General features: G+C 41.6%; 1 protein-coding gene across 1 annotated transcript in view; it reads left to right on the forward strand.

The window, feature by feature from the left end:
- The window catches only part of TMEM240 (transmembrane protein 240), an 80638-nt gene extending 59902 nt beyond the window's left edge, over positions 1-20736 (forward strand). Inside the window, exon 3 of the mRNA XM_066572695.1 lies at positions 19887-20736. Coding sequence (XP_066428792.1) covers positions 19887-20035 — 149 coding nt within the window. The 3' untranslated portion in view covers positions 20036-20736. The remainder of the gene's footprint in view (positions 1-19886) is intronic.
- The last annotated feature ends 2856 nt before the right edge of the window (positions 20737-23592 follow it).

Below are 23592 nucleotides of genomic sequence, written 5' to 3' on the forward strand. Positions count from 1 at the left end.
ACGGGTTCCTCATTTTGTTTTGGACGTTTCGATATATAGTATGTATGGTTTTGGTTTACAGGGCGCATACGGCGACGATTTTGGATAGCGTCGGCTTTGGGTTGTTTTCTTTTTTATGTATATATTGTTTTAGGCCTCGGTCACACGGGCGTTTTTTGCCGCGATTTGCGGATCGCATGACGGATGCGCATTCACAACTTGCGTGACCAGGGCCGAAAAATCGCCCGAAAAATCTGCTCCTAGCCACGTTTCATTAGAAACGGGCCGGAGCAGTGCAGCGCTGTCAGCGCATTGAATTCAATGGAGCCGGCTTATACAGCCGGCTCCATTGAAAGCAATGGGCTGCGGGCGATCTCAGGATGAATTTTCGGGAAGGGCTTAAAAATATAAGCCCTTCCCTGAAAATCATCCAAAACTGTGTAAAAAGTAAAAAAAAATATATGCTCACCTTGTCCCGGCAGACGGAGTTCAGCCGCGGCCGGCCGGCAGTACTCCTGAACTGCTGTTAGTAGTATTCAGCAGCCGGGGATTTAAAATCCCCGCCTGCTGAATGAGCTGCCTCTGATTGGTCACAGCCCTCACCAATCAGAGGCAGCTCTCACTCACCCATTCATGAATTCATGAATGGGTGAGTATATATATTTTTTTACTTTTTACACAGTTTTGGATGATTTTCAGAGAAGGGCTTATATTTTTAAGCCCTTCCCGAAAATTCATCCCGCGCTCGCCGGCAGCCCATTGCTTTCAATGGAGCTGGCTGTATTGCCGGCTCCATTGAATTCAATGGGCAAACATCATTCTTCTCTGCCACAGCTGTTACAGCTGTGGCAGAGGAGAATGATTTGTCTAGTATATGTTCTCAATGGGGTCGGCGCTGCTGCCGCCGGCCCCATTGAGCGCATATAATAGAGAAGAACCGGAATCGCAGATCGCAGATAGGTGCGATCTGCGATTTCTGTTTTATAATTAATCTGACGAGCGCATAAAAAGCACTCATGTGTCCGATACCATTGCAAAGCAATGGTTTTATAAAATCGCCAGACGCATACGCATGCGCAAATAGCGCGAAAAAACGCCCGTCTGACTGAGGCCTCATTCTGTAATTTTGTTTTACTGATGTATGTAATCATGTTTTTTATTATCTATGTCCATCATGACGTTATATAAGACCTCTGGGGCACATTCACATGTTTTTTGTATTTTTTTTTTATCTGACACTTTTCCACTGTAGCTGGAGCATCCATAGGAACCTTAGTTACAGGGAAAATATTCCCTGTAGTGACATTACTCACTGGCAGAGGTGATCAGGGTCTGTAGCAGGGAATCCCAGCGGTCACATGACCCCCCCTCCCGACTCCCGTAGTGGAAGAATGAATTCCACTTTCAATTGTTAGTACATCGCGTCCTTTGAGCACTGTGTACTAAATAAAGGAGGAGGTAGAAAGGCTTAAAACTCACTTCTCCCTCCTCCTCTGGGTTATCTGCTATGACTGACAATCCGTCCTGCTTTTGATTGATTGCAGATTGCTTTATTGCTTTAATCCCTGTGGGCTTTAAGTCCAGGACCAAGCGCCATAAATTTACAGTGCTTGGTCCCTAATCGGTTATATAGGTAACCCTTGTGATTCAAGAAAAATGTCTACAAGTTCCCATACAGATACAGATTGGCTGAGTGTGCCATTTTTTCAATGGGAAGAGATGCCAAACTTCTCTAGCAATGGCTCATCTCCCACAGGGACTAAACATCAGGCATGTTTTGGGGGAAAAGTCTGATGACCAAAATACACATTCCATGGTGGGCCAATCCCACTAAATTTAGGGGGTTAAGATGACATTTACCTAGTGTGTGGGCTCCTTAACCTGTCCTTAAAAGTGTTTTCTTGAGTTTAGGTAAAAAGGATCTGTTTTCAAAAGCAACTATTTTCCATGGGCTGCACTTGATGTTGCAGCTCAATCCCATTTATTTGAATGCAATATCAAACACAGAACACAAAGAGGAGTGTTTGTCTATATAGAGCTTTCAAACAGAATAAGTCACTGTGAAAGTTTTGATATAGGGCGTTCAGATATTTGTATAAAGATACCATAGCCCCGGCTTTCTCCTCCGGCTTAAAGGGCTTTTCCAGTCATCAACTATTGATGGACTATCGTTAGGATAGGCTATCAAAGATCTGTGAGTGTGTGCTGCCAGGGATCTCCGCCGATCATCTGCTCACTGAGCCACTGCACTTGTGCACAGTGCTGATTTCTGCAGACAGCTCTGTCCACACTGCAGTAGCTCGTATTTGCATTGCAGTGGCATGGCTTGGCATTGAAGTTAATATAAACTTTGCATGTAATACCAAGCCGAGCCACTGCAGAGATAATGGAGCTGTGTACTTCCTGCAGAAATCAACTCAGTTCATTAGCGCACTGACCTGGTAAACAGCTGATCAGCAGGGATTCCAAGCAGCAGGTCCCTGCTGATCTACTATACATGGTCTATCTTGAAGATCAGCCATTAATAGTTTACCACTGAACAACCCTTTCAAATAAATTATTTTATGAAACCCAATTAAATTCACAATAAGGATGGTAAAGCTGAAAGGCTATAGTGGCTTATCCCACCTTTATTTGGAATAAAGCAGAAGGTAATGTACCCTGTTTCCCTGAAAATAAGCCCTACCCCGATTTTACCGGATTTTCGGGGTGGCTTGAAATATAAGCCCAACCCAAAAATAAGCCCTAGCTGTATTACATAAAAAAGGAATACTTACCTAGCAGGTCCTCTTCCTGCTGTCCAGAGCTCTGTGGTGCATCCTGCAGTCCTTGTATGCCCACAGAAGATCACTTCCTGGTTACTGGATTCATAAATCCAACCTCCAGGAAGCGATGGCTCTGATTGGTTCTCGAGCACTGCTCAGCCAATCAATGCAGTGCTCAATCAACCAATGTGATGACTCCGGAGAACAGTGGGAGGGACCTGGACCGAGCCTGATAGTTAAGTATAATAAGACATCCCCTGAAAATAAGACTTAGCAACACTTTCGGGGCAAAAATTTATATAAGGCAGGGTCTTATTTTTGGAGAAACACGGTATTTATGGACAGAACATAGTAAGGTTGGTAAGGTCCTCAATGCCTCATTTCTGCTCTTTCAGATTTTGGTTGTCTAGTGTAAATTGCACCTTTTTTGGCACAAATCAATTTAGACTAATTTTACATTGGTACTGTATGAATGACAAAGGACGTAGCAGCGCTAATTCCTCCTTTTAGATTCTCCATTCAGTTCCATGGAGACAACAGTCATGAACAGAGAAGGAAGATTTGGATTTTTTGACAGATGGGTTGTGCTTGACTAAGGTTGCGACCCCTGTTGACAATCATTGGATGTAATGTTGCAATGCGACACTGCAATCAATATAAATGGTCAATATACATAAACCCCACCCCTCATGCAGTCCAGTTAAAAAAAATCTGGGACTGTTGACAAGTATTAATATTAGAACTAGAAACTAGAAGCTTCCGTACTGCATCTGCAGACACTTAGTTCTATAATGAGATATAGATTCAGAGGTGTTTAAAATCTTCTGATGAACAAGATCTCTTTGATTCCCGGCATTCCCATATCATTATATAAAGATTGCCCTGTTCATATGATCATCTCAAAAAAACTGCTTCTATGAATCAGACTGTGCCCAGGAGGAGTTGTCGTCAAGTGTTTCTTGGAAATGTCAGGTTATGTCTCTTTCTTGAGGCCACAAATGTCTGAAAAGCAACTGGAATCAACTGTGACATTGACTTTGTTTGACAGCAATAAAAGTTTAGTTAAAGTGTCTTCACTGTAGCAACATCATAGCAGAGAATTCCTGCTTGTCTGTGACCTGTGTAACCAATAACAGCCATTTTAATGGACTTTTGAGGTTCGGGGACGGGATTGTAGGAAAATGGAGATATCTTTGAAGGACACACATGGGCTTGGTTAGAAGGGTTGTCCCACCTAGATAGCTCCACTAGAATGTCACTGCTTGATGCATACTTTTTTCTCTTTGAGGCACATCACTCTGAAAAGTTACTGTTACTTTAGTGGTACATATGCTTAATGGTTACCTTCTCTAAGAAGGTACACAGCTTAGTGGTTCCTTTTACATTTGGGTAAATACACTTAAACAGATGAAGAACAGAACAGTTGCAGTAAAGTTCACAGTTTCTTGCCAAGTTCTAAAAGTCAGGTCATGGCCGATATCTAGCTGCACGAGCCACTTGTATACAGTATTAATTAAAGCAGGACTATTACTGTTAATGACTGTCCTCAGGATAGATTTTTAATAGTTGATCAGCAAGGGTCTCCCGGTCATGATCCCCATGATCAGCTATTTATTCGGCCCGTTGTCAGTGCAGAAAGAGCCAGAAGCAAATAGCTCTATCAACATTGCAAGGGCCTGGCCTGGTAATGAATTATCAACCTGGGCTGCAGCAATATGGCCAGAGCTAGCTGCTTCCTGCTCTGTACGCACTTACAGCATAAAAATAGTTGATCTACGGGGTTGTCCAGCAGCAGACTCCCATTGATCAACTATCGACGATCTATCCTGAGGACAGATCATCAATAGTAAAGTCCCAGAAAAACCCATATCAAGTGCAAAAACATCAATAACATTCTTTTACAGCGTCATTTTGTAAGAGGACAAGTTTGTGTCGCTTGCAGTTTATTCCCTATACAAAGGTGTCCACTCAACTGCTAACCATTAATGCAGCTTCTCTAACTCTGGGGGTTCATAGTTAATCATCAGGTCCTGCTTAATTTCCCTGTAGAGTCTTTGCAGTAGCTCTCTGCTGTGGCTTATAGAGTCATAGACAGGGGGTTGCTATAGCAGGGTATGCAGAGGAAACAGTTTCTCTTGGACCCTAGTGCCTGAGGGCCCCTTTTCTAAATAACACATGGCAGGGGCCCAGGAGTTACAAGTTACACCTCTGTAATAGACTCCCCTTCTATAACATCCATAAAACCCCTTTAATGTTGGTTACTGTTGTTGTGTGAAAGGTATGGCCCAATGGAGGAGCCAACGTGGACCAATCTGTACCAAATCTCTTCTGCTTGGTTTTAAGGAGCTCCAAAGTTAGCTCGAAATAGGGTTGTTTTCTGCCGGACCTTTGGGGCTCTTACTTGTTTCATAGTCTGGGCCAGAGGCAGATTGGCCATAGATTTTACAGGGATGGTAGGCTGGTCAGGATATGAACTAGTCTGGTCAGGCAGGGCTGACGTCAGCACTTGGGTAGGTGTACAGACACACTGCGCTGCAGTCGGCTCACTGTGGCTCAGTTAGGTTGGATGCAAGACTTGCTACAGTCCCTCCTCTCCCAGGAAACATCTGCAGGCTAGCTGCGGTAGGGGACCATTTATTGCAGAAGGCAGTGTGGCTGTGTAGCATGGAGGCGGTGCTAGCGCCTGTGTCATCAACAGGCGGCTGTGACATCTCTTTTGATTGAACCCCTCCTCTCTTTTTTTAGCATGATAAAGGACTGAGCTGGTGCCATTGCCCACTGCACTCAGTTCATCTGGGCCAAGAGAAACAAGCAATGAACAGCTGAGATCTCTAAGCTAGTAATTTGGCTGACCCACAATATGAGGCCACTTTTAGATTTTCTTACATTTTCATTTTAAGTTCCCAATCCGCCCTTGTTCTGGACTCATGAGAAGATCCTTTAATACTTTGTTGGGCCATGCCAACCCTGTGCATGGGCTGACACTCAGCATTCCCGGGGTCTTGATTGGCAAGTAACCAACTTGTGCATTACTACACTATCCTGTCAAAAGTAACTGGACACCTGAACAAGAGCAGTATTTACTGTACTTCCATATGTTAATACTTAGTTGGGCCTCTTTGGCCCTAATGAGATTGGATACTCTGCGTGACATACCTTCTACTGACGTTCCATACACTTCCGCTGGTATTTCCCTCCATTCATCGTGCAAATGTCTGGCGAGTTCTCTCAAAAAAGATGGACTCTGCCCATATTTCCTGACCCGAGGTTCCTGTTTGTCCAAAGATGTTCAGTAGGGTTCAGGTAGAACATCCACACCCTGAAACTACCGTAAAACAGAGTTGGATTTGTGACAAGTCATACTGTCTTGTTGAAAGTATTGCTGACCATTCCCAGAGTATTGTCACATTGTTGGCAGCACATTATTGTCTAGAACATCAGGGTCCACCTCTGTGATCATGGTTCTTGCCACTACAACCAACAGACCGAGACCATGCCACGCAAAACATCCCAGACCATTAAAACATCCCCAGTCCATTAAAAAAACCTCTAGTGGCACAACACACTTAGGCAAAAGGCATTTCCCAGGTTCCTCCACCCCCAAGTACGTCCATGTGAGTTGAAGATGGAGTAATGTGATTTATCACTTCATAGAATGTTCTTCCATTGCTCAACTGTCCAATGACGACGCTCCTTGCATCATTGGAGACAGGCTGATACATGTTCACAAGAGGTCTCACCAGACATTTGCAGGAAGAATGGAGGGAAATACCAGCTGAAGTGTATCAGACATTAGTAGAAAGTATGCCATGGAGAATATACAATGTCATTAGGGCCAAGGGGGCCCCATTAAGTGTTAACATACGTAAATAAATGCTACTTTTGATTGTTGCTCAGATGTGCAATTATTTTTGGTAGGATAGTGTATGTTTCCCCTCCCTGAAGTTTAGGTCTCTATAAACCCCCCCTATGAAAGATGCAATGACCACCTATTAGTTGTCGTATAGCATTTCCAGAAACCTACATTTTTAATAGCTTGACAGATTAGCACTGGGAATTTTCTTTAGGGGAAATGTTCCACAATGATATCTATTGTCTTATTTTTATCCTAAGGAGGGGTGATGAGATCTTCACCTCTTGAGACGCCACCACCTTGGAGAAGAGCAGATAATAATTTCTAATTTTAGTTCCTGAAGATGCTAAGAAGAAATGAAAGGAAGTATAAATTACCATCTCGCCACTGATGATTTTAATGAGACCGTTAACACGCGGGCTGACAACAGTTACAATTATAGGACACTTGTTACTTCTTGTTACCTCTTTTCCTTCCTATTTTTTTTTTTCAAATTCCATTAAAAGTCTATTAGTTTCTCATTAGCCTTTGTGAGAGGCGCTCTGGAGAATTCCAGTGCCGACAGGTGGCTGTGATGAGAGCCAATGCAACTATATCTACCATCATCAACCCAACAAGGGCTTCTTCCTAGCTCTGCTATAGTGTGGATGTAGTGTACGGCTGCAGCTGATAGGAGGAGCTGTGTGTGCACATCTGCGGGCGCCGCTGCTCGCATCAAGCAGATGATGTCTCTTGTTATGACGGCCTTTCAGATTTGAGATGAAAACATTCTTGACAATACAGATAAATGAGGGGACATATTTAGGTGCAGGGCCTCGAGATCTGCTGGATTATGCTCAATTTTAACTATTTCCTGACTTTCTATAGTAACAGATAGAGCTGCATCTGATATGTTCTTTTACAGGAAAATATGCATATCAGTCTGTGTTCACACTGAGTTTGTCTGGTGCAGTATTTTGCATATGAGTTAGAACAGCAATGAGATGTTATTGCTTTTTTTCCATTGCTTATAGAGCACCAACATATTGCAGAGCAAAGTCCTTTGTTTCTTTCTCCAATGGGCCTCATAGTCTAATTTTCTCTACACCCCAAACACTACGGTCAATTTAATAGAAAATAAAAAAAACACATATGGGGTAGAGTAGGGTAAACATTAAAACATAACCTTTAATGGAATAGTTTAAAATACATGATCCAAAAGTAGATAAGATAAGACAAGGACTGCCAATGCAGTAGTAGACCACCGAGGACCAACCTTGAAAAGTATGCAAAACAAACCAAAAGTGATCCCGAGGTAACAGCGAGAGATCAAAAAATCAGCGATCCTATGACATAATAGATGATCTTGAAAAACACGATGTGACTCCATATACTAATCAAGTTTACCATGATAGAATAAAGTATGTAAAGACAATTTATGGGTTGATCTAGAATTACAGTCTTTATTGACTAAATTTCAACATCTGGTCTGGATAACCCTTACAATAAGCCCAATCGTAAAGAGACCGGAAATCCAATAACAACCCTGTCACTTAAAATATGGCAGAAATTCAACAAAAACTAAGATTAATCCCAAATATTAGCGGATATACACCCTTCCTAAACCTAATACCTAACACATTTAAACTTATTAAAAATATGCTACCAAGTATCCCCAATATCACCTCCACTTGCTCCCTGGAGTTATATGAAAATAATATATTTCTTTCCCAAAATATGCTTAAAAATAAACTAGGATAAACTCAATCTCCCTATACCAAGCAGCTATACTAAATACTAACCATGACTTACTTTTTCATAAATTAATGTAGAAGGATTATCGCACCAAAAGAAAGATATCTAAGATTTACCAAACCCCTTCTGTACAACAAAGAAACACCCTCCTATATAGCTAGTTGGGAGAGAGATCTAGATTAGAGATGAGCGAGCACCCAAATGCTCGAGTCCGCGTTATTTGAGTCGAGCTTTTCGTAAAATTCGAGAGCTCTACTCAAGTAACGAACCCCATTGACTACAATGGGAGACTCAAGCATTTTTGTATGTGGGACGCCGGGTGCTGAGCTTTTTTTTTTCCCTAGGTTCATGTCTCTCTCTCTCCCCCAGACAAAAAATTTGCCAATGACGCACACTGCTTCGCGGTGGGGAGGGGCCAAAACAGGCACGTCACAGCGGGGAGGAGCCAAAAACTGGGGCGGGGTCGAACAAGGCCTGATGCTCGTTCGAGTAACAAGCTCCATCGAGTACGCTAATACTCGAACGAGCATCAAGCTCGGCAGAGTATGTTCACTCAACTCTAATCTAGATATATCATTCTCTTCAGAAGAAGTGAAACAAACCTTACAAAACTCACACTCAAGCTTAATATCCACACGCTTTCAGAAACTAAACTACAAGATCATGTCAAGATGGTACAAAACCCCCGAACGTCTTAACAAAATAGATCTAAACTATTCTTCACTCTGCTGGCGGTGTCTCAAAACAAAAGGCAACTATATACATATATGTTCTCCTGCCCATTACTTCAACCCTTTTGGTATGACTTGCAAACCAGGATTAATTCTATTTTAGAATTACTAATCACCCCAAAACTACTACTATTAAATTCGAATCCAGCTATTGACAACATGGGAAAGATAAACCTGCTTCCATTCTTCATAAATGCCGCCAAAGTATTAATTGCCAGACATTGGAAAGATACAGATCCCCCTGTCATTCAAGAGTGGTACAATGAGCTAAATACCATGAGCAGCTATGAAAAAACTAGATGCCTCCGAGATGAGAATCTGGATAGATATCTGGGGACTTGGAGGAAATGGCTATGCCACAAAAACAGACAGAATCTCTTACCTAATAGCAACGCATAAGCTTCCTAATGACAAACCACTCTCTCGCTTATAAGGAAAAGGGGAGGGAGGAAGAGAAACAACAAAAAAGGAAACTTTTGCTACCTGACTACATTCAGCATAGATATACTTTCTATGACAATTTGAATATCGTATGCCGTTCGGATAATTAAACAGAATCGTCCACTATTAATTTGTTAGTCTAATCCTGCTCTGCATGTTTGCAGAGAAACTGTTTCTTGTTTTTCTTTCCCACATGCTTCCCACGTTTCGATCTGGATAAGAAAACTTCCCTCTTTTCTTTCTGTATCCACCCCAAAATTTATAAATTAAGAATTTATACAAAAAATAATAAAGTATGTGCGCTCAAATGGGGTCAAGAAAAAAATGTATCTCAGAACTTACTTGCGAAGGGCGAGATCCCCCTTTTGAAGGAAAACAGGGTGAATCTCCTCCCTAAGGTCCCAAAGTGGCTGCTGAAGGGGAAATCCACGTCCTCCAGGAGTGAATGGTTTCTTTAGAAACTTTAACCCTTTGCAATCCAATTTTGGATTCAGGGTTTCCTAGGGGGCTTTCTCTTTCTGTCATTATACAATGGCGCCACCTGCTAGCTAGAGCCAGTACTGCAGTATTGGACATGCTGGAGAGGCCTCCGACAACAGAGCGGCCAGTAATATACAGTAAGAATACCCTGCCAGATGTCTTCCAACATCAGTAGCTGTACAGCCTTCAATAAGATTGTCTTTAGACGTCAGACAGTGGATTGGAAAGGGTTAATCCACGGACAATGATGGAAGGTCACAGCATACATATATTCAAAATGAACATGCAACTCATTTCATCCCTCTTTGGGCCTTTTTCCAAGCATGAATATACCATAAAAACTTTGGGACTATAGGAAGCAGATTCACCCTATTTTCCTTCAAAAGGGGATCTCCCCCGTCCCAAGTAAGTCCTGATACACATTTTTTCTTGATCCCATTTGAGCGCGCATACTTCATTGTAGTGTTCTTTGTACCCCTACTTGCTGGGGTTTTCTTTCTCTTTGCTATGTATGTGCTGTTCTCCACCAATGTGGATTCCATGAGAGGTTAAGAAGACTTCATCTACGAGTTACCCCATAGGAACTTCATTGACACTAGTCCAAGGCGCTGTCTGTTCCTCTTTTTAAACTTACCCTGTTAGTAACCCCAAAATCAATGTCTGAGAAAAGACTGCAGAAATTATCCTAAAATATTGTTTATTGAAAATGACATATATGATAAAAACATTTAAAAAGCAAAACATGAAGGAAACGCAGCATCAATACATAGAGAAATGCATCACCTCAGGTCACACATATAAGAAGTGCCTTAAGAAAATCATATTCCTATCAACCTACAATTGGCACAACCAAGCTCAATGTCTTGCACATAGTATAGTGTTATCACATGACCGAGGGTCTAAAAATCCCTGCGCCCCGACACGCATGTTTCGCCCTTACCTTCGTCTAGGGGGTGATATTAATAAATATGTAGGACTGACATTTTTTGTGGGATTATAGCTGTCTTCATATAGGATTCGTATGGGATGGATATAATGGACTCGGTTTTATGAACTAGGACCATACCTTAAGTGAACCATGTCCTTTTATTACTTTTATTGTGGGCATTGGGCGTCAGAAAGAGGGTCATTGAATGCAAAAATAACTCAAGTCCAGTTGCAGTTATGCTTATAAAAGTAAGGCTGATCACTTGTTTTTGGCAGCAAGGTAACTTTTCAGCTTTGAGGAACAATTCTCAAATCTAAATGTGGCCTCTAGACGGTGGACTCCATATCCAGGTCACACTACTGGCACATGTGGACTTTAGGGCGACATAGTGCAGGAACGGGGGGCTTGGTGAGTAGAAAAAACAGCACTCACCGGACTTCCCGTTTCCCGACCTTTGAGCTCCATATAACGTAGGCATAAACAGGCTTGGTCTTAAAGGGTTAAAGAATATTGAATTCATGTGCGGGGTATAGGATATAAAATATTCTCTAAAATGTATTTTATTTCTTACCATCACTCAAACATGATGCAATGATGTTGAAAGAGAGTAAAAACTGCTCTGAGCACAATTGCTGCTCACAGTCTTAGACTTAGATCTTAGACTTTTTTAGAAGAGGCTGTCTAGTTTAGAACACCCATGTCCAGGATCCTATTAGGTATCTGCACCTTGTAGAGAGGAGTTGGGGACCTCTGTGGAGTAACCAGAGGGGGTGCGTCTATAAAGAGCATTTCTTACTCTGGAGGATCAAACATATTCATGCATTTCATGTAATGCTTAATAATTTCCCTTGTGAAGGAGCTGTGGGAGAATTGAACACTTGCTGTGATGTTCCACCAAGGATTACAGCTGATCGCTTGGTGTCCTAGAGCAGGACACCCCGCAACGAGTTTGTCCTCAAAGGCTCCTTCCAACATAAAATAATTGTCTAAACCAGACGATTTTAACTCCCGAAGTTAGATTTAAGAATTGTTCCTCAAAACTAAAAAGTGACCCTGTTGCCAAAATAATTGATCAGCCTTAATTTTATAAAATAACTGAAACTGCATTATTTTGCATCAAATTACCCTCTTTTTGAGGCCCAATGCGCACAATAAAAGGTTGTGCACATGGTCCACTTAAGGTATGGTCCTAGTTCATAAGATCAAGTCCATCATATCCATCCTATACTAACAGGCTAAACTTGATTTGTATATGGAGTCAGTAGTGCGTGTATTTTGCAGGAACCACTCTGACAACTTAAAGGCGTTTTTCAGTTGTAAACTATTGATGGCCTATCCTTAGGTTAAGCCATCAGTAATAGATCAGTGAGGGTCTACCACATAGGACCCTTGCCAATCAGCAGTTGGCCAGGCCATTGTGCTGATGCACTGAGCTGATTTCTACAGGAAACAGAAAGCTCCATTCCAACTGCAGTGGCCAGGCTCGGTATTGCAGATCAAGTTCACGTTCATTTCAATGGGAACTTTGCTTGTAATATCAAGAATGGCCACTGAAGTGGGAATGGAGCTATCTGCTTCCTGCAGAAGTCAGCTTAGTGGATGAGTGCACCCACTGGCCCAGTGTCTGCCGCCTGGGATGCCTGACGAACTACTATTCATGGCCTATCCTGCGGATAGGCCATGAATAGTTTACAACTAGGGAACTCCTTTGATATATAGTGAAAAAATTGAGTAAGGATAAACATTTCAGGTAGAAGAATAAATATATAGACTGAAAGGTCGCATGGCTCAATAAGGGGCACAATTTGAGCTGCGATATTGTGTAGGTGTCTTTATCAGTAAACAGTATTATAGGAAGAATACGTCACAAACACAACCAAGGTTGTCAGGGGACAGATTCTTCTCTGATTTGCCCTATTCCACTTCTTGGAGTCCAACTGTAGGCAACAATTGGTGGCTTTTATAAACATTAGAATTTTTTTATTTAGTTTTACAGGGTTTGGATAAGTTGTTTTGGTTGATTTGTACGTTTCTGTATATTCCAGTACTTAAAGCCTGTAATTTTCCCAATTACTATACAATAAAACCTGTTTGAGATTATATGACACACCGATTCGCAGAACGCATGTAACTGCGTTCTGCGCAAATCGGTGCTTGTATATGCGCTCAATGGGGCCGGCGGCAGCAGCGCCGACCCCATTGGGAACATATACTACAGATTGTTCTCCCATTGAATTCAATGCTGAACACTACAGAGAGCAGTTCAGGAGAACTGCCGGACGGACATGGCTGAACTCCGGCTGCAGCAAAAAGGTGAGTATACTTTTTTTTTTATTTTTACACATTTTCAGGATGCTTTTCAGGGAAGGGCTTATATTTTAAGCCCTTCCCCAAAAATTCATACATCGCTTGCCAGCAGCCCATTGCTTTCAATGGAGCCGGCTGTATTGCCGGCTCCATTGAATTCAATGGGCGAACATCGTTCTCCTCTGCCACAGCTGTGGCAGAGGATAGCGGGCAGCGCTCGGCCCTTTCACTGAAAACGCTGCTAGGTGCAGATTTTTCAGCGAATCGTCGGCCTCAGTCACACGATTTGCGGATGCGCATCCGTTATGCGATCCGCAAATCGCGCAAAAAAACGCCTGTGTGACTGAGCCCTCAAATAGCATAGTATGTAAAATATATCATGGGAATGAAAATCTGTCACCGGGACTTTGGTCTTGATGGTTGTCTTTTTCTCAAGAGAAGGAACCTGTCCTCATATTCTGTTGTTCATTCTACTAGGGTAACTTGATGCTTATTACAATACTGTTAGAGATGATAGCCATAGAGCATGAGCCGGCTGTTATCGACAAATTAAAAGTGCACACATAAAAAGTTGAATCATTTTGCAAATTCTTTCCAGATCCTTCTTTACTTCATACTACTTTCTCCATTTATTCCATTGCTGTTTCTGCAACTGTTAGAGTTGCCAAAAGTTAAACCTCCAAACTTTATTGTGGTACTTCGAAAGAATATATTATCGATTAAAGCAAAATGGTTACCAGCTATCGGATTGGGTTATAATTGGTTAATTTAGGACTTTTTTTTAAATATCTACTTATTTTCCAATACACAGAAAAAAAGGAATGGCCTAATTTTAGAAAATTCACCTAACAGCAGGAAATTTGATAAAATAAAGAAATAAGCACTACTCACCTGTTAAATTACTTTGCACTCCGTTCTGCTGGTCCCAGCTAGTCTCTGTTTGCTGCGCTGCAGCAATGATGGGCCCTGCTACCCATGGCAGTCCTGTTTGCATGTATGGCACAAGACCGCAGAGGCCAATGAATTTTGTTGTATCTACTTTTGATTCCTAGTCAACGCAGTTTTAGTATTATTGTATCTTATCACCACCAGTAGAATAGGTGGAGAGCTTGTGATGGGCTGTATCCTCCCATTGCACACTTACATGCTGCAGATTGGCTGTGTGCAGCGAGGTGCTAAAAGGTCCTAGCAGTGTGGGGATTTACTTAATGCTGGAATGAAGGGTTAGAGTTAGGAGTTGTTTCTGTGTTAGGCTTAGAAATTTAGTTTTCAATCCTACCATGTCAGAGCCGGCCGGCATTAACATGGAAGCGTTTACAGCTAATAATATAGCCTTAACACTGAAACGAACCCTCACCCTAACCCTCCATGCCAGCCATAAGTCATTCGTGGAGGGGAGTTGGTGCTGCTAACCTCCAGCCCCCCCACCTCCCCCCACTGCACCCTCGCCTTCCCTCGCTGTCACCCAGCACTGTCCCAAGAGTGTTCTTGCACTCTCCCCGCTCCCCTCTAGCCTTCACCCTTCCTCACTGTCACCCAGCGCTGTCCTGTGCAGTCTTACTGCAGTGTCCGTGCTCCCCTCCAGCCTGCCCCATAGCTTCCCAACCCCCCTCCCTCACTCTCACCCAGCGCTGTCCTGTGCAATCCCTGATGCCATGCCGCCACTCCCTCAGTGTCCGCCGCCGCTCTCTGGTTCCACATGCTGCCAGTGCAGGGAGGCTGCCAGGGAAGTCGCTGTCGCGGCTGGAGAAGAGGCCACTATGCCGCCAGAGAAGCCGCTCGTAGTGAGAGCCAGGGCCTGACAGCCCAAGCAGGGGGAGGCAGCCAATCAGCCAATTAAAAACTGTCAAGCAGCCTGTATCTTGTCACCACCCACACTTCCGGTGGTGACAAGATACAATAATACCAACAGTTTTATCTATGGCTTGGTTTCTAGTATTTTATTTTTTCCATACTCAACCCAATTGTGCTGTAGGCCATTGTTTTATTAGTGGTTCAACAATTGCTACCCATTCAGTGCTTCAAGTTCCATTTCTGAGCATTCATTTTCGATTTAGTAGAAATATACACTTAATTATATCCCAGTCTTGCCTAGATGTACCTTAATGTGGGTGTTTACATGTCATATAACAGCCAGGTCTTTCCATTCTCTTATATATAATATTGTGTAATCATACAATATAGAGGAGTAACTTGAAGTTCCTAGGCCCCCATGCAAAATCTCTAACAGGGCCCCCAATATAATGCTTTATTCATAGTACTGGGTTCCCTATATGGAGAAAAATGGCCTTATGGGTTCCTTAAGGCTCATGGGCCTGGGTGCAACCGCATCCTCTGCATCTCCTATAGTTACGCTCCTAATACAATGTTCAGTCCAGCAGTGAATATGTGAGGCAGGCCATGCTCTTACTATAAAGCCCTAAGTGAGAGGAGGCCCAGTCATGGGTCATCCTATCCTCTTTGATGTTAAGGGGTGAGTACCTGTGCAGAACCACTTCCCATGAAAGAACTGCATTGTTTGGAAAGAAGGGCATAGGGAACTGGCCTGAAGGATTGTGTATAGGACAAGGAGAGGGAAACAAAGACCAGGCCCATTTGTGTTTGGTATTAAAGCTCAGCACCTTAATAGGGGCCAGATGTAATCCTTACTATGGGTCCCCTCTCTTTTATGGCATTATTTAGTCCAAAAGCTAAGGCTACCTGAACCCATCAGAAGATATATTATAAATACATGCACTACTCCAATTTACAAAAAGGTGGGTCGTTGTTTAAAATGTAAATAAAGATAAAGCAAAAAGATTACAAGGATTTTGAAGTATCATCTAATCATATTTTACTCACAGGAGAACAGATCATGTATCAAAAGTTGAAAGGAAGACATTTTTCCATTTAAAAAAAAATTGAAAATGATGGCAGCAACGCATCTCACAAAAGTTGGGCCAGGGCCTTGTCCACCATTGTGTAGCATCAACTCTTCTTTTTACAACAGTTTGTAAACATTTGGAAGTGAGGAGAACAATTGCTGGAGATTTGGGGAGGAATGTTGTCCCATTCTTGTCTGGTGTAGGATTCTAGCTGCTCAACAGTCCTGGGTCATCTTTGCCGGATTTTTTTATTTCATGATGGGCTGAATGTTTTCTATTGGTGAAAGGGCTGGACTGCCGGCGGCCAGTTCAGCACCCGGACTCTTCTTCTGCAAAGCCATGCTATTGTGATGGATGCAGTATGTCGTTTAGCATTGTCTTGCTGAAATAGTCACGACCTTTCCTGAAAGAGACTTGTGTGCATGGAAGCATATGTGTTACATCCGCTTAGCGCACTAAAGCACCACTCTTCAGAATGACCGTAAACGTGTCCTATTTAAAACCAAAAACACCCACATAGTGTTTGCAAGGACCAATTGCACCTCTCCAGGCAAAGATGGAAGGACCCCTGTCCCTTACTAACCAGGGAAAGTGGGGAAACCCCTGCCTAAAAGCAGGGTAATCGTCCCGATAAGGTCGGCCCCACTGTCTTTATCTGGGACCTACACAATGCATGCACCCCAAAATGCAGGGAGGAAAGGGACAGCAGGTACCCAGACCATCTTCAGGGGAGGAGAGAGGGACACTACAGACAAGCATGAACCACACCAGCTCTGAGTGGGATTAACAGTGAAGAACTAAAAAGACCAGCAACCTCTCACAAGAGTTTGCTGTTATTTATCTGCTGCAGACCAGGGGGATTGGGTGACAGAGAACCACACCACACCCAGCAGGCTCAATTAACCCCTACCTGTGAAAATGTGCACAAAGATCCTGTAGAACCATAGGCCCCAGATGCACAACCTTAACAATATGTTGTTCTAAAACCTTTATCTACTGCTCAGCATTGATAGTACCTTTCAACTTATGTAAGCTGCCCATTTTATAGACACTAATGCCACCCCATACCATCAGAGGTGCAGGCTTTTGAACTGTGTGCTGATAATAAGCTGAGCGTATGCAGTGATTTGCGTTACATAGAATCATGCCTGTTTTTAATGCAGTGCCACCTGAGGGCCCATAGATCTTGAGCATCCAATATTGACCATTAGCCTTGTCCGTTATGCACATGAATTCCTCCAGATTCTCTGAATCTTTCCATTACATTATGTACTGTAGATGGTGGGATATTCAAAGTCTTTGCAATTTTACGTTGAGGAACATCTTTCCGAAATTGTTCCACAACCTTAGACACAGATTTTCAGATTGTTGAACCTAAGTAGGTTCGAAAGCTTGCTATAACATCTGTATTTTTGTTAGCCATTAAAAGATATTATATCTACAAGATTACGTGGTTTCTCTTGCTGAGAACAATCACATCATACAGGACAATGACTGTAATAGAAAATGTATCCACTTAAGAACAGGGTTCTTGTCATGGAACAATGAAGCTGCTCTTTGCTACACTGCTGAGTGTAGGGCATATTGGAGTTAGTTCCCACCCTCCTGCTACTGCCCACATCACTCTATACATTTCTGTACAGCTCTTTAATGTGAGCACTGACTGTGAGTGTAGCAGGAACTGCTCTCTGCTACACTGGTGAGTGGATGGCACTGCATTGTTCTCCCTGAACCCCCAACCCATAACTGGTGAGTACTGGCCACAGTGTCCTCTATGGTATAAACAATTAGGTGTCAAGTCCCCCTCTATTGACCCGCATATATAAATGCCTTAGAGTGTCATGTGGTCATCCAACCAAATGATGACAGTATTTTAAGAAAAGGCCAGAGAAGGCCTAGAATGTATATACCGTATTTCAAGTTGTTACATATGTTCCATGTGGAAGTTCCATTGTTAATCTTCTTTTGCTTCACCTACAGTTTTTCATTTAACAAAACCTAAGTATCCAGACCACGAAGTAACAGATCTTATGTCAAGGTCATTAACCTCTGCAATTTCCAAGGAGGAATCTCCATTATTCTTTCCCTGAGATAAGGATAATTGCTTTAAAACCACTTTAAGCTTAGAAGAATGACATTTATTCTTATTACTGTGGAAGTAAATTGTTGGTCGGAAGGCTTCAGATCTTTAAACAGATATGTTTGAAACACCAAATCATGGAAGCCTTATAAGAGTCAGAATTGATTTTGTGGGAAAGTCAGAATGGAGACTTCCTACTACAGAACGAATGCTCCAAGACCTGCATTACTTGTGCAAAACAATTTGTTTTCTATTATCATGGAAGCAAATGAAGATAATTTGTCCTTTTTTTTTCTTTTGTGGCTAGAACATTACCATGCCTGTACAGCCATTATTTGTTTTACCGTGTTATTGTGTTTCTCCGAAGATAAGACCCTGACCCTATATTAATTTTTGTCCCAAAAGAGGTGCTAGGTCTTATTTTGGGGGGATGTCTTATTATACTTACTTAGCAGGCTCAGTCCAGGTCCCTCCCGCTGCTTTCTGGAGCTCCGATGCGCTTCTTGCAGTCCTCGGCTGCTCACAGAAGATCACTTCCTGGTTACGGGATTCATAAATCCCGTCTCCAGAAAGTGATGGCTCTGATTGGTTCTTGAGCGCTGCTCAGCCAAGCAATGCAGGGCTCAATGAACCAATCAGAGCCATCTCTTCCTGAAGGTGGGATTTATGAATCCCGTCACCAGGAAGTGATCTTCTGTGGGCGGTCAAGAAGGACATGTCAGAGCTCTGGAGAGCAGCGGAGGGACCTGGATCAAGCCTGCTACGTAATGTATTCCTTTTTTTTATGTAATGCAGCTAAGGCTTATTTTTGGGTTGGGTTTACATTTCAAGCCTCCCCAAAAATCCTGAAAAATTAGGTTATGGCTTATTTATAGGGTAGATCGTATTTTTAGGAAAACAGGGTATTTAATAGGGTTTCCCTGCACATATGATCTATTAGAGTACATGGACATCGTAGAGGGGAAACTTCTTCTATAAGCCAGAATGGAGAGCCATCTGTAAGAACTGTTTTTCTTTCAGCGGAATCAAGCCATCCATGTATTACCATTTCACCAGTTTTCACCTCGCTGGTAACTGCGGTGGCTCCAAGCTGAATATATTTATGAAATATACATGTTCACATATATGTCAAGTTATTCAACTTTTCAATAGATTGGGAAATGGTAAGGCCACCCCTTTTATGACTATCAGTAGTCTAATGTTCAGCTGCAGACTAATTTTCAACTACAATTAGATGATTAATCTACACTGTTTTTTAAATTCCCTTAGCTTTGATGAGTACAGCCATGTGGTAATAGTTTCTTGAAAATGTTCTCTCTTCTGTTTGAGCCTGTACGTTTGGCAGTGATATACAGTAAAGCCTCTCCAAAGGACCATCTGTTTGAGAAGACCACCCCTTATCCAAAACAGATTTCCTATGACTCATTTCCAGTTCTGCCTTACTGTATATTACGCACTCTAGTCATTCACCCCAACTCCTCCAGAAAACAACTTTTCAGTGAAATTTTTGGTTAGCCTTTTACAAATAGGTTTCACCATACTTACGATTTCTGTGATTATATCTGTTCAACGTGTTACTTTTTGTCCCCTCTTTCCTTTCAAATGTTATTGTCCTTTCAAATTATCTGGTTCTTCTCGTAGTGTCCAGAATAAAATAACCTAATATTTTTAAAAATTTGGGTTTGATCTGGTTAAGATATTTCAATCTGTTTTCTTCTTCACAGACAACTCTTGGTCATGGATTCCCAAGTTTTGTAACCTAAGGGATTTTCGAAAACGTCACCCGCGGCAGTATGATGACACCAGTGGAAATATGGTTCACATCAAGCAGAAGCTGTATCATAATGGCCATCCAAGTCCTCGGCACCTCTGAGGGGCTATCTACAGACAGTATCCTCTACAAACAGGGGATGTAGAACTCTTCTTTCCTATTGAGGAAAAAGAAAAGCAAAAAACAGTGAATTCATTTTCCGAAACGGGAAGACAGTAGGAAACCAGTTTTATTTCCTTCACACCTTCTACTCCTACCCTTATCTGGTAGGGGAAGGACTCACCGTAGAGTGCAAGGGAAAACTTGGACCTTGGTACATGTCTTGGGGCATCTGATTTTAGCACTGAACTTCTGTACATATGTAAAAACAAGAAAAACAGAAATTATAAAAAGACGTGTCATTAATACTTTCAAAAGTGCAAGGTGTGGAAACCTCAAGACTTTCTCTATCTTTTGTGTGTGTCTGTAGTGTTGGGGGAGTGGAGGAGTTGAGTGTCATTTATTGCTAATTGTCATTAATTGTAAGATCTGGTATGGGCACTACAAGGAAAAACCATAACTCGTCCTTACAGTCACTGGTTTGTAGGTGAATTGATGTGTCTATTTTTGTGCCGAATTAAGGAACGCCCAATGAGGACCATAGTACCAACGAAGACTATGGTCCTCATTGACCTGCTCGTTCCCATAGACCTTGTCCTACTGTTTGCTTGTGAGCAGAACCTAAAGCAGCTTTTTAAAAGTGCAGCTCCACTTATATTAAAGTATAAAAGTCGTATTTTTTACAGATCACAATTATTTTGTCCCTGAGCACATTCTTAGTTGTGGGATCAACTAGTTTTCTATGTTTTAAAAATATCTATGTGAAAAAAAAAATCTTTGTGGATGATGTTAAAGTGTCTGACAGTTCCAACTATCTGTGGTCTTTGTTATCGTGAGGGTCATTTTCCAAGTCCTAAATTTTGGAAATCAAAAACAGCAGCTAAAAATATTCAACTGTTCTGTTCTCCAATTTCATTTCAAGTTGAAATCACAAAAGTGGACGGATTTGAAAAACTATTGGCCAAATTCATAACTCTATAACATCTTTTGTCGATTTCCCGATTTCCAAGTTTTTGGAAATTTTGGTAAATGGTTGGCAGGATTTTTTTAATGTGAGCATTCACTTGTTCTAAAAGAAAAAAAAAAAGAAAAAAGAAATCATTCTATATTTTTAATTTGAATGTTTCTATAGAAATAGCTTCACAACTCATTTTTATATCGCTGCAAACCAAGTTTTAGTAGATTTTTATCACCAAACTTTTTGATGTTGAAACTAATCCTGTGGATAGAGAATAATTTTACATATCAATGGAAATTCTATTTCACGTATAATATCATAAATAAAAAAGTGATCATAAAAGGTTACTTAGCTGAGGTACTCCAATGCTTGTACATGCTTGGTGTTTCACTGCTGACCATTCGATTCCCTGAATTAGTAAAAAAAAAAAAAAAGGCCACATCTATGGTAGCATGGGAAAAGCTTGATAGACCCCAAACATTTGCTCACGATGCATGGCGAATGAAAATGAGCTGAAGAACACAGATATCATGGGCAGTGCAGGATAACATGTCACATGATAGATTATAGTAGACTTCAGTAAGTCAACTTTTTGGAATAATTTTTTTACTTATGATATTGTATTCAGCCTAGAATTTTCACTTGTACTTTGTATGTTGCAACTTAAAATAATTCCAGTCAGATATGAACTTAACCATTTAGATCTATATTTTTGGCATTGGGGAAAAATATTATAGTATTTATTACTGGCATTCTTGTTAGCTTATTAGACCAAGACTAAGACCAACAACCACTTTTTTTACAGCCAAAAATATGCTCAGAGATGTAGACATTTCCCTTTCCACACTCCTTCTAGCTAGTCATAGAAAAGCAATAACACCACCACCCCATTCAATTTTAAGAGGATGTCTCATGAAGAGGTCCGGCTTCTCCAACACCTTCTGTGGGCAAAGTTACACGGCAGCCATTTAAATGAATGGCCGTCCATTTAACGCATGAATGGACCTGGTCTGTCAGAGCAGGAACTGTTCTTCCAACCATTCATGTGGCTCACAGAGAGGTCATTGGGTGTAGGCTCTCACTCTTTTATGTCTATATGACCTGGTAAGGCCTACAGACAGGGGTAGTCTTCATGAGACCCCTTTTTCCTGCTCAACCAATGCTAATATCAATAGTGACTACAGTTGTCATTTACCATTTGCCACTTTTGTGACTTTGACTATTCTATTGAACATACTATAAGGAGTGGACTGCATCTTTAAAACTTTTTTGTCTGCTATGGCTGCCACTATGGTTTATCATGGCTGAAACTGTGGTCATTGACCCGACTTCTGCATCAGTTACCCGAACCCTACGGGCCTCTCTTACACAGAAACCATAGGGTGCAATCTATAACTATGCAGTGACAATTAAATCTGGATGGAAACATGGATTTCAACTTTTTGTGTTAATTCCTTCTGTATGTTTCTTGCATTTGTTTCCTGTGAGGACATAAATTGGTCTGAAGATGATGCTGAATTGGTGGTTTTAACGGATCTGCATGAGAATGTAGCAGAACTCCCTAGGATTTGCATGAAAGTTCTCTGACATTCTGATCATTCTTTTAGAATTTTTGTCTTTGATTTTGGTAACCCCTCACGAGTTCCTGTTTCGTTGGTGTCACTTAGCTGGGTATATAATTGCGCTCAGATTTTCGAAAGGTTTACTTGTGGTTGCATCTAACGGGTGTGCTGTTGTTGTATGTACGTACATGTATATTTATTTGTGTAGTCCCATTGCATAGACCTAGTGCACATCAAATGGTTTATTGTTTGCTTATAACTGTCCGAAAAAATATATATTATATTTTTTGTGGGTGAAAGCTGAAGCCATATTTAGATTTGCTAAACTAGGATTTTTACATACTTGCATTTTAGTCCTAGCCAAGGCATACGTTTAAGCTATTTTTCATTAAAAAGCACTTTATTTTCACACCTCTGATATGACATTCATCTAGAGGACCCTGAATAATCACTCTTAATAATGGATATTGGACTTTTACAAAAGGAGGCATCAAGATTTTTGATGAAACCAAGGACATTGGGTATATAGACGACTATACGATGCATCACAAGTCATCACATTTGTACCAAAGCATGAAGTTAGGAAAGCACTCTGTATTGGAAAAAGCTCTGGTCTGCCATGCATGGTGTTGAATGCCTTCAAGTATCGCCAGCCTATGCCTCATACCAAGCTGTGAAGCCGACCTCTGAATATATAGGAATATACTCCCATGAGGTTCCAACAGATCTTAGCTCCAAATTTTTAGCTCTAACTAGTAGGGAACCTCAAGCTTATCAAGCCTCAGCCGTATCCTAACCCTGGCCGTTATTTATAAGAAGTTTCCTGAAATTAGGTTCTAGCATGTTTTACTTCAGGAATTTCCCTCCTACAAGCTCTGGTGATCACACATTGTCCTCAAGATTGACCAGAAACCGAAGCTTAGACCTTGATTGTGTTTACGGGGCTTCCCGAAATTTAGTTGGTAGTTGTTAGGCGGTTACATGGTTCTTATTACAAAGCAATCAACTTTAGTTTACCCATCACGGCATACATTGAAGTT

The sequence above is a fragment of the Eleutherodactylus coqui genome, chromosome 6 (assembly GCF_035609145.1).
Source record: "Eleutherodactylus coqui strain aEleCoq1 chromosome 6, aEleCoq1.hap1, whole genome shotgun sequence".
Taxonomy (NCBI): domain Eukaryota; kingdom Metazoa; phylum Chordata; class Amphibia; order Anura; family Eleutherodactylidae; genus Eleutherodactylus; species Eleutherodactylus coqui.